Raw genomic sequence first — 12,896 nt, forward strand, 5'->3', positions numbered from 1 at the left:
GGATGTCCGTCTTCTCCCCCGTGGATGGTTCTCTCTCCATTTCACAAAAGAAGTATACACGGACCTAGTTTTGGCAAAGTACTGGCACATCGAAATGGCACCAGTCCTGCTCAAGCAGCGGAGTCCCCTTTTTGACCTTGAGCGTGAACAGATTGGGGCGGGACCCCTGTGGGTTTGATTGCCAGGTTTACCGCTACAATACTGGAACGAGGATGTACTCATAAAGATTGGCAATGCGCTTGGCACATACCTGGACCATGACCGCACGTTTGTAGAATCAAAGAAGCGTACACTTGCTCGTGTGCTAGTGCACCTGGACACTCGAGAAGGGCTGGAAGAAAAGATCACTCTGCATTGGGGCAAATATAGCAGAATTCATATCCTGGATTACGAAGGCGTCCCGTTCCAATGCAACCGATGCCATCAGGTTGGGCACCTGTTCAAGGATTGTCTGCACAATAAAAATTTGGAGGAATCACCTAAGATATCGCCAATTCCATCCAGAGGTGCCTCCCCTGTTAAAACTCGATAGCCTCAGGGGCCCTCTCCGATCTCTCAGGTCTCTACTCAAGCTACTCCGCCGACATCAGGAAAAACGGGTTTCGGATCGTCCTGCTCGCCGATGACCAGGGCTCAGGCAGCAGCAGGGGCTGCTTAGGTCTCGAGTACCTCTCTAACCCTGTCTCCCTGTTCACTTGATACTTCATCGACTTTGCTTACTACAAAAGCTCATGTATCAACTGCACATTGCATCATTTCATCCCCTCCCCCGACTTTTTCTTCGGTTGAACCTTCCTTCCCTCCCTCATCCTCCTTTTCTTCACTATCATCTCCCCGTAAATCGACCTCCCATCCTTATGCACTCCGATCTCGTGCGCACAAAGCCGATCTACCTGGTTGTCAGGTAGGGTTGGGAATCCTCCAATCAGGGACGAGACCTATGGCCACCAGAGGCAGGAAAACCAAACTCTCAAAAGCTATCAAACGGGTTGGGGCAGAGGTAATATCTGGTCGTCAATCTACACTCGAAGGGGTCCTTAGAGCAATTCCAACCCCGAGCAGTGTTCCCCCATGAAATGCTTATCTTTCAATTGCAGGGGTTTGGCTAGTCCCCCCAAAAAACTAGCCCTTCCGAGGCTCTTTGAGGTAGAACAGCCTCACATTATTCTACTTTAGGAGACTCTTGGTCCGGTTGAGAACGTTACCCTCTCCTTACAAGCCCTAGCCCCAAAATGGAAATTCATGGCATCCTATGCTATTAGAAGATCACGGGGTCTCGCTATCGGCTACAATCCCAGAACCATCAGAATTGATGCAGCTTGGGGTGGACTAGGGTTTTTGGGTATTGATTTTTTTTCATCGTAGCTTGGAAAATCCCTCAGAATCTTGAATGTTTATGGTCCCTGTCACCAGAGGGAGACTTTTTGGAGGCACCTCCTTAATATTTCTCTACTGGCCCATGATCACACCATTCTGGGGGGGGGATCTAAATTGTTCCTTGGGGTTCAGTGAATCATGGGGATCCTCGACACAAGTGGATGCCATCGCGGATTTCATGAGGAACATTCTAGATCAGAAATACTTTATTGACGTCCCCATACAGAAGCCTCAGCCCACCTGGAGGAACAGAAGGGTGGGCTCAGCAGCGTTAGGGCGCAGACTGGATAGATTCTTGATGAAGGGCCCTCTGCTTCAACAATTCCACCATTATAAGCAATGGGTAGCTTAAGGGGGTATATCTGATCACTCTCCCATACATCTAGAGATATTTGGGCCTCACCCGAAACCAAAAGCCCCTTTTAAATTCAATCACTCATGGATACAAGATCAGGGTTTCATCAAATTGGTCAATGACTTCTGGAAGGCACATCCCATTGACAGAGAGGCCTCCCTGGCAAAAGGATTCTGTAATAATCTCACCTTGCTAAAGCATCAAACCATCGAGTGGGCAAAGGAAAAGAACCGAAAGGAATCCGAACAGATCACCAACATTGAAGCTGAGCTTTCTGCCCTTCAGGATGACCGGAATTTGGGATTCATCTCGGGGGAGGAAAAATCTCGATTGATTGAGCTAGAAAACCAAAAAGCAAGAATCCTCAAGCTAAGGGAGGAATCCAACAGGTTGAGAAGGAGAGCTATATGGTTGAAAGCTGAAGATGAAAACAAAAAGTTCTTTCAGAACTACGCAAAAGGAAGGAAAGTCTCAAATACTATATGGAATCTCCCTCTACCGGAGGGGGTTCTTGTAGACTCTTTCAATAAGCTCTCCCAGCTCGGTACTAATCACTTCAGAAGCATTTACAAATCCCCACCAGGAACAAACCTGGATGAAATTATAAATGTGGCAAATCATTTCCCTAGATTTGTAAATGAGGAAGATGCTGAAGATCTTACGGCTCTGGTCACCATGGAAGAATTAGAGGGCACTTTAAAATGGTTCAAGAAAGATAAAAGCCCTGGACCGGATGGATGGTCCATTGAGTTTTACCTAACTTTCTTTGAACTCTTGGGTCAAGATCTGCTGAGGGTGGTGGAGGAAAGCAGAGCATCAGGCTGTTTATATCATGCTATCAACTCAACTTTCATAGCCCTCATTCCCAAGACCGACTCCCCTTCCTCCTTCGATGACTACCGTCCCATCTTCTTGTGTAACTCTCTATACAAAATCATCTCTAAGATTATTGCATATCGTCTTAGAACCATCCTCTCCAAACACATTACCCCTCAGCAATTTGCTTTCCTGAAGGATAGAAAAATCCATGAAGCCATCGGCTCTGCCCAAGAGGCCCTGCATTCCATTTGGTCTAGACACTTAAAGTGCATTCTCCTCAAGATTGATCTGTCAAAAGCATTTGATCGAGTTAGCTGGCTTTACATTAAAATGCTTCTCATTCATCTGGGTTTTCCAATTTCTCTTATCAACTGGATCATGGCCTGCATCATGACCCCATCTTATAGTGTGCTCATCAATGGATCAGCCTCCCACTTCTTTCACTATGAAAGGGGACTACGTCAAGGATGTCCTCTCTCCCCTCTATTATTCCTCATGGTCATGGAGGGCTTGAGCCGTCAAATCATATCTGCTAAAAGAGAGGGATCCCTCTATGGCCTCAAGATCTCTGATGAATGCTATCTTACACATCTACTCTTTGTGGATGATGTCCTCATTCTACTGGATGGTAGCATAAGAGACTCTCTAACCTTTTCCCGCATCCTCCAACTCTTCATGAAAGCCACTGGCATGATGGTTAATCAGCAAAAATCCACGATCTCTTTTGCCAGATCCTCGGTAAACGAAGCCCAAATTGCTCATCAAGCTTTCCCCTACACCATACACCCATTGGACAGGGGTCTAAAATATCTGGGATTCTGGCTTAAACCTACGAGTCAAAGAATTGCAGACTAGGTCTGGTTAGTCAACAAATTGGAGAAAAGGCTAAATTGTTGGAGCCACAGATATCTATCTAGAGCTAGGCGCCTCGTCCTCATTAAATCAGTGCTGGAAGCAACCCCTGTCTTTTGGATGGCACTTGCTTGGATTCCTAGAAATATTTTCACCCGATTTCAACAACTCTGTAACAAATATATCTGGGCTGGAAGCCAGGACAAGCGCATTTTTGCTTGGATTGGATGGCAGAAGATTGCACTCCCAAAAAGGTGGGGAGGCTGGGGCCTAAAGGACCTCCCATTATTTGCAAAAGCAATGGCAGCTAAAATGAGCTGGTTGTTGCTAACTAGCTAGAATCTATGGTCTCGTTTATCATACCATAGACACATCTGGCCACTAGATATTCTGGATTGGGTAAGGCTCCCTAGTTGGAATAGGACACACATTTCAACTGTTTGGAAAGCCCTGCTATTCTCATTGCCCCTAATTAGGGACCACCTAGTCTGCAGAATAAACGATGGATCTCTGGCTAGAATTGGCATGGACCCATGGATTGGTAGTGGGGGTAGGCATACCCTATCAGGAGATCTGATTCAGTACCTACACTCCCGAGATATAAATGTAATTGCACATGTTGCCGATCATAGAAACTCAGGGATCTTTCATCAAACACGGAAGACGACGCATCAAATAAATCTGCCACTCAGATGGCATCAGGAATGGCAAGATTACAGATCTGCACTAACCGAATCTCATATAAGAATCAGAGAAGGTCTAGATGAATTAGTTTGGAGCCAGGCAGAGAATGGAAAATATTCTCCAAAAGCTGGATATATCACACTCAGCAGTCACAAAAAACTAGACCATATCTCGACTTGGTGGCAAAGCATTTGGAAACTACCTGCTCTGCCTAGATCAAATTTTTTTTTTCTGGTGCGTATTGCGGAATAAGGTTTCTACAGGAGAATACCTAATGCACAGCGCATCACACAGGCCATCTTGGTGCGTTTTATGCAAAGACGCATCGGAATCCACTAAGCATCTATTTTTGAGATGCAATGCTACACTATAATTATGGCGATCTCTCACAAATCACATCTCCCACATTGGCAACTGGGAAGGATCGGGCCTGATCGAGGCTTGGAAAAATTGGACTCAAAAACATAAGGGATCGAAATGTGTACTTCTTCCGATTCTTGTAACTGGCATATCTGGAAGGCTCAAAATCGCTCTATTTTTTAGAACAGACCCATCAACTGGCCACTGATCGAAGCCACTATCATGGCTGTCTATAAGGAACTCCCTGACCCTCTGCCCCCAAAACATCGCCATCCTCATCCGCCCCCTTGCATTGATAAAAACATCCCTTGGGCTTTTTTTGATGGGGCTACAAATCATCAAAGCTGTGGGGGAGGCTTTATATTACATTTAAATGAACATCATTATTTCACTGTAAAATCAGGCCTGGGCATAGGATCTAATAATTTTGCTGAGCTCATAACCTTGAGACATCTACTCCATTTTGCTCTACACCACCATTGCACTAGCATTAATATTTTTGGGGATTCAAAGACTATAATAAATTGGTTCAATGGCATATCAGACTGTCACATGCACACACTCAGCATCATCCTAAATGAAGTTTTAGTTTTCAAGGCAACTTTTAACAACATCTCGTGCTCCCATATCTACAGGGAACATAACGGACATGCTGACAAACTATCCAAGGAGGCCGGGTTGATGGACAGAGGCATATGGGAGATCGTAGAGGTGAAGGGACAAAATGAATACAGATATTTTCACCGGCCATACATAGACCAAGAATACCAGCATGCACCAGAATCTTAATTACTGAAAGGATTTTTGTTTTTTGTCATGCAGACAGTGTCTATCTACGATGATCAGAAAATTGCATAATTTTGTGCCTTTATGGCAAAATGTAAACATACTTATATGACAGAACTATCTCTCGGAAAGCTACATAGTGCTCTGCTCGATATATTTATGTAAATATGGAACACTGCTATACACACAATAGGAATTGCATATGAGTAAAGCATCTACAATATGTAATTTTTCCAATCTTAATGAAAAATTACGGATTTTTCCGGTGGAAAAAAAGAGAAGGTGGCTGACATTTGGGAACATGGGGTTCCAACAGGAAAGCTAGAACCAGATATTACTAAGAGGTGGTGGACATCTAGGAACATGAGGCCCGTTGGCAAAGTGTTCCAGATAGAAGGAGATAATTAGAACCAGATGTTACTAAGAGGTGGCGGACATCTAGGAACATGGGGCCGGTTGGCAAAGTGTTCCAGATAGAAGGAGATAATTCTGATCAAATACTTTAAATAATGAAAAATATATTTATCTAATTTTAACTTTGAGTATATCATTTTTTTTACACTTTTCCTTTTAACATTGTCTAAGAGTTTGAAATTTTTACTAACAAACATTGTGAAGATCAATTTTATAATGATGACAGATTCCATACATCTAATAATGTAGATTAAAGTCAAAGTCAAAAGTAAAACAAACAGTTATCTGCACTTACTTCAATCTGCAATCAAATAAATTCAGGTTGTGAATACTTCAGATAAAGTTAAATATTTTCCGGACTACAGGCTTTGCTAACATTGTGTACGTTTATTTGCAGTATTAAATTAACGCAAGTTTATTCTCTTTCGTGCCTCTCTAATACGCGTAACTGCTAAACAAGATTGGAATTCAAAACTAAAATTTGAAGATTCTCACAACTAGCATGCCCATTTTGAACACTAATAATACATTAATAATTGCGGGATTGTTAATGTCAATATTATTCACGATGGGATAGAGCCCAATATGTACGTTGACTTTGAACAGTACAATGCCAATTTTGAGAATTCGTCGGCAGTATCCTATTGGTCCACGGAAGGTCCGGTCTCTCGTAATGATTCCAATTGAATGTGTACGGTATTCACCGACCTTATCCCTGGAATCAATATCTTATACAAAGATGCACTGCAAATGAGTAAAGAAAATTCGCGTATTGTAGGGATGGAAGGCCAAGTCTTCGTCCCAAAATGATGAAAATTCAGATTGTTGAATTTTTTTGAAAATATAAGTTGTACTGGTTTAGTTTTAAGATTTTGGGGGTGTGAGAAATTTTTGATCGTGTTAATTTATTTTTATTATTAGAAAAATAGATTCAAATATTTTTATAATAATTAAAATTAAAAAAAAACCAAATTCATCAACAACAAAAATTCTATAAAAAATTATCTCACTAATACACAATACTTACATGTAAATAAATTATCAGACAATCAATATTTACTGTGCTTTTAACCCATTAATACTTTACCACCGTATATACCGATTTATATTGATTGCCAAAATATCACATCAAGACCATAAACAAAAGTGCAGCATGGCCGGTGTCCTGGTAAGCATATCTTAGATTATCCTCTACTTTATTATTATCATCAATAATAAAAATTGTGAGATATGGAACATTCAAGAGGGAGGGGAGAGGACGAGAGGGGACGCTGTCTTCGGATTGCCAGGGGCATGATGGAAGATTAAACGATGAAGTCACTTGTGGTGGTAGCAGGGAACATCGGAACGGAACGTGAAGGGTGGAGGGGAACGACCACTTACGTTCCAAGCTATTAAGGTAATTCAAGTAATATTCAAATTCCGTTTTCCCAGCAATACAAATTTAATCAGGTCAAGCGACCAGGAGAGGTTTGTAGTTCTGTTTCCCTGTCGGAGTTCTATTGCATTTTAGTGCAACAAACCATGGAGCTCTTAAGAGTCAGAAATTCTGGACATCTCTGATCCTCAGGATCTTGTTGATGGTGATCAGTTTATTCTCAGTAGGAAAGTTTGAGTTTTAAAACATGACAAACAAGAAGAAACAAAGACAAAGTTGATGGTGACTCGGATTTCAATAATTGTGGTTCTGGATTTCGGTTGGATGGAGTGCACAACTGCTTGCAGAATGAGTTTTAGCCCTCAAATTGTGCTAATCATATAAACATATTGGACCAGAGCTCCGTTAGAAACGGAGCTTTACAGAGAATACCACCATGAAGAATACTGGGCCAGAGAACTGAGAATTCACAAAATTGCAAAAGAATCACATAGATTTATGTGAATGAGAGGGTCTGGGTAGGCTCATATGTTGGGTATTTTTCAATGGGGAAAATACCAAAACCAAACAAACAAACATCACAGAGCCAATGCTCTGTTTCCTTTGTTCCAGGACCTTTTGCACAGGGAAGCCTTTTAATAAAAATTGACTGAACAGAGTATTACACAGCCATAAAATCATTTCCATTCATTAAAATATAAAGCCTGATACATATGTCTTCCTCTTTGCTGAGAGGGATTCACCAAAATTACTTTCACCCATCAAAACTCTGTTTTCACCTGAGAAATTACTGTGCTGGGTTTACTGCAGTAAAACCCATTTTTACATTTGCTGGTGTAAAACTATTTTTACACATACTGCTGTAAAAATATTTTACACATACAGTAAACTTTACATTACATTCACAATCTCAAAAAATACCTGAGCGCTCTTTTCATTTGCATTTCAATGCAAATCCAACCCAAAAAAAACTTACTCAAAACACATGCGCTCCACTTCGTTTCTTTTCTTCATGCACTACTGTGCATTTTCTTCTTTCACACTACACGCTCTTCATTACAATGAGCAACTAGCAACTGGTTTACTAGCAACTGGTTTTTATGCGCTGCTGTACATTTACAAAAATCGCATAACCCCATTACATAAAAGAATTGTGCGCAGGCACATTACTCATCACCAAAAACGCGCATATCACTATACGCTCCCACAGCCACAATACACCACAAAAAACGTAACACATTACCACACACGGGCTTATATATTTGGCTCATTATATTAAAAACTCAATACAATGCATTCAACGACCGTGGGCTTTTTTATGCATATGGTCAACGCTCATTTTAAAAAAAAACATATAGTATATGCCCATACCCATATTAAACGCATCCACCAAAGAACTACGACCAACCATTAAAAGCCATTAATTCTTCCATTCTCGGTGGTCAACAAAAAAAACACTCCACGCAATGCATTGATTTGCTGCAGGCCCGTATGCACCTTACGCGATCCACGGCTCAGGACGCACGAGGAGATCGGACCGCTGAGGTTGATATCGGAAGGCAGTTTGTCACCGAACTTTAGCCTCCGATGAGTTTCGTTCGCTGATGTCATGCGGGTGACACGCGTGGCCTCCATAGCTTATCGGAGCCCAACAATACGGAAACCACCTTTATGCAAAAGCGGTGCGATATGCCCTGGGCGGTTTTGTGGTTTCGTTCGGTGGTTTTTGGATGCAGCGTGCTGAGCCAACAATACGGAAACCACCTTTATGCAAAAGCGGTGCGATATGCCCTGGGCGGTTTTGTGGTTTCGTTCGGTGGTTTTTGGATGCAGCGTGCTGACTGAGTCGGCTGCCATCGCTGTCCCTGTCCGCCTGCAGTTGGAATTAACATTCCAACATCATAGATTTGGGTTATTTCAATAGGGGGAATTTATGTTTAGAAGTTCTAGGTGGAGCAAGAAAACCTAAAATTATCCAATCTGAGTAGCTTGATAGAGAATTTTAGTAGTAGGATCTTGAAGAAAGACTTTAGGTCTACTTGTTATGTGTTATATCTTTGTATTCAAATGTCTTAATTCAGTTTTAGTTAGTCTAATTCAAGTTACCGTAGCCGCAATCATTTAGTCATTTACTGCTGATGTCGCACTATAATTTTATTTAATTGATTTGTAATACTGTGAAGAGCAACTCTCTACTCCGCCATTTTCATTATTTGTCAGAGTGGCCATGGATGGGAGTAGTTCTACGTGGGGAGAGTCCACTCCTAAGGAGAATTATCAGCGATGCGGAAACATGCTTCATCAATGCGAGACCATGGAAGAGTTTAATGAAGAGGATATATGGGGTGTTGTTAATGATGCTGAGACCGAGCAGATTGGTATAGAGGAGAAGGGTTGTAATGTAGTTACAGAATGCCAATATAAGGGGATTAACGAACGGAATAGTAGTTATGGCATAAATTCACCGAAGATTCCTGGGAAGGGTTCATGTCATGAGGAGAAAAGTAAGGGGAGAACAACGTATCAGTCTTCTGCTCCTGTGAATATCCCTGACTGGTGTCAGATAGCGTGGAAGGAGAACAGAAATGAGAATTACAAGAGCACAAATCATGGAATACTTGATAAACATAACAGTGATGATGATGAAGATGGTAGTGATTTCGAGAGGATCCCACCTCATGAAATCATTGCGAAGCAGCTTTCCCAGAGCGAAACAACTTCCTCGGTGTATGAAGGTGTTGGGAGGACTCTCAAAGGCAGAGATCTCAGCCAGGTACGAAATGCAGTTTGGAGGAGGACTGGTTTTATTGAATGAAATTTATTCTCAAAGAAACTTTTCTTTGTATTCCAGTTTCCTAAATATCCCCTGAATTACAGATTCATGGGTGTTAGCCTTATGTATCAGTCTGTAATTGAAATCATAAGGGTTTCATTGTACGCCATGCTTTGTGATCGTTTAGTTCTTAATATCTGAAAATCGAAGTGTGGTAATCATATTGATAACATAACTTGTAGAAGCAATAGCCTACTTTTTACATATTAACTGCTTTCTTTTATCCTATTATCTTGCCGTAGCCAACTTTGTACATATTAACTGCTCTTTTTTATCCTATTATCTTGCAGTTAACTTCCAAAAAGGTCTTAATTGATTTTGAAAAAAAATTCCGAGTATATCTTAAAACAAACACACGAAAAGAATATTCTAGATCACAGATGATGAAAGCACGGTGTATTCAGTACATGAATACACAGAATAATAGTTGAAAAACACTGATTGGGCTATGCTCGAACGATATGCCATGACGAACATGCCAGAGCTACTTCGCAACCCATTTTGTGGAGCTTTGCCCTGAAAATTGCCATGGCAACATGTCTCCTGAGATTGACCACTACAGCTCCCAAAAATAGTTAGGAATCTAAAATAGCTACGAATCTGCTTCGAAGGTACATATTTGCTTGAACATTTTTTGCCTTCCTGAAAAGTAACTCTCTAACCCTCATGTAAAGAGACCACTGTATTGTTACTAAGCACGAAATGATTTTCTTATTGAATGCAGGCTTTTAGAAGAGGGCGAGAGAGCTCAGTATTGCGAAAGTTTACACCTACCCCACAGTATTGTCTATTTTCTTTTTTAATTTCAGGTTTAATATTTATATTACTGCATTATATTAATAGCATATTAATCATCATGCCATAACTCAATTCTCGACTCACCATTTTTATACTTTATCTCTTAACTGATAATAAAATGATATTCAATAAATATTTATTTATCATTGTTGTCTTTTTTTTATTTTTCTTATTTCTGGTTTAATATGTATATTACTGTGTTACATTAATAGGATATTAAAAATCATGCCATAACTTAATTATCGACTCACCATTTTTATACTTTATCTCTTAACTGAGCATAACATGATATTCAATAAATATTTTTTACACATAAGTTATATATTGGATGACCATAAAACAATATTTAATGAAGACTTACCGTCTATAATGAGTAGTTCAAACAGAACATAATTTTGTGGTAAAAATAATAGAAATTTTGGAAGATTTTGATAAAATACGGCTGAAAGGTTTTACGAATTCAATTTAGATTTGTTAAGTTTTAAAATTTTGGATGCTTTAAGAGTTGTTAATAGTGGTAAATCCATTTCCACCATCAAAAAAGCATTTAAACATTTAACAATTATTATTTTTTTAATTTTCTAGATGTATTCCTCCAAGAAATTTGTCTAGTTAAAATTTTGACCTTGTTTATTGAGTGACCTTGTTTATTGAGTGAGAATAAAATGATATTCAATGAAGATTTACTATATATAAATTTTCATTTGCACCAAAATAAAATGATACTCAATGATGACTTACTATATCTAAAGAATAGTCTAAGGAGGCCACAATTTCACTAAAATACTACTGAATTTTTTGGAAATTTAACGTACAATTGTCAAGCTTCAGGATTTTTGGTACAGTAGAGGTGGTTCATGGTGCTCAATCCATTTACACCATCCAAAAAGGGATTCAAACACTACAATAGTCAATTTTTTAACAAAAGTTTCTCTACATTTCCATAAGAAATTTGGAGTCCCTCTGAAATTGTGGCCTTGTCTATTTCATGGGAATCAAATGATATTCAATGAATGCTTACTACTAAATTCATGATGGAAATTTCTGTTCATTTCAAACACACAAGAAAAATAACACAGAGAACAACGCTCTGGTTTTCTACAGGATCTTTAATCATATAAAATAATAATAAAAACTGTTACAGAATTTGTCTTCCTCGACTCAGAGGGATTTACAACAGGAACTTCAGTTCCAGAAAATATATCTTCAGCACTGCTGTGCGTTGCAGAGAAGAAAGAGTTCTTCTTTTTAATCCTCTCTACACTCTCTACGCGTCTCTGCTCTTGCATTTTATATTGAACAACACACAAATATCTTTCAATACGTGTTGCTTTTGCATACTTCCGTGAAAATAAAAAATAGTAAAATTTAAGATTTCACCTACATTTACCAACCCTAGTAAATATCATTTATTACACGGTTGAAAATATCTTGCTGGAATTTAATGCATGGCTTATCACACCATCGCATCGCAAGAAGAGAAGGATGTGCCACCGCCTCTATAACCTTTAAATCATGCGATCTGCGATCTGCGATCATGCGATCTGCGATCTGTGATCGCATCGCAAATATCGCATCGCAGACAATCAAGCATGCAGCGAAGGGTGACGAGGGAAAAAATGCGATATGCGATCAGATCGCATCGCAGGGAAAGTCCAATCGTTGTTCAGCTCGCGGCAGATTAAAATTATCATTCCAACACTCCCCCTTAATTTTAACTGCTGGGTTTTTCTGCATACCCAGGCATTTCCTGAAATGATCAAAGCTTTTCTTTGCCAATGGTTTTGTCAAGATATCAGCCAACTGTTCTTCTGTTCTGCAGTGCTGCAAAACAATCTCACCATTGTTAACCAATTCACGTATGAAGTGAAATTTGGTGTCTATATGCTTTGTTCTTTTATGAAAAATAGAATTTTTAGACAATGCTATTGCTGAGCTATTGTCGCAGTAAATGGGTGTGCCGTTTTCTTGTTCATGACACAAATCTCTGAGAACTCTTCTCAGCCATACTACTTGGCATGCTGCTGCTGTTGCTGCCACATATTCTGCCTCTGTTGTTGACAAAGCCACAACTGGTTGCTTCTTGGAAGCCCATGAGATTGCTCCCGATCCCATATGAAACACATATCCTGATGTGCTTTTCCTATCATCAACACTTCCAGCCCAATCACTGTCAGTGTAACCTGTCAACATGAAACTTTCAGAAGAGGAGTATAAAATACCAAACCCCTTCGTTCCAT

At 40.0% G+C, this 12,896-nt stretch overlaps 1 protein-coding gene across 1 annotated transcript; it reads left to right on the forward strand.

The window, feature by feature from the left end:
• The first annotated feature begins 9,252 nt into the window (after window positions 1-9,252).
• LOC149226239 (protein S40-6-like) lies at window positions 9,253-9,868 on the forward strand. The gene has a single exon (XM_089380143.1). The coding sequence runs from the start codon at window positions 9,253-9,255 to the stop codon at window positions 9,838-9,840; it is 588 nt and encodes a 195-aa protein (XP_089236269.1). The 3' UTR covers window positions 9,841-9,868.
• The last annotated feature ends 3,028 nt before the right edge of the window (window positions 9,869-12,896 follow it).

This window comes from Pinus tabuliformis, chromosome J (genome assembly GCF_031772625.1).
Source record: "Pinus tabuliformis cultivar Carrire ecotype Pingquan chromosome J, CPIR1, whole genome shotgun sequence".
Classification (NCBI taxonomy): domain Eukaryota; kingdom Viridiplantae; phylum Streptophyta; class Pinopsida; order Pinales; family Pinaceae; genus Pinus; species Pinus tabuliformis.

Excerpts from the sequence above, each read along its gene's own strand:
- LOC149226239 (XM_089380143.1), top strand. The coding sequence starts at position 9,253 with ATGGATGGGAGTAGTTCTACGTGGGGAGAGTCCACTCCTAAGGAGAAT.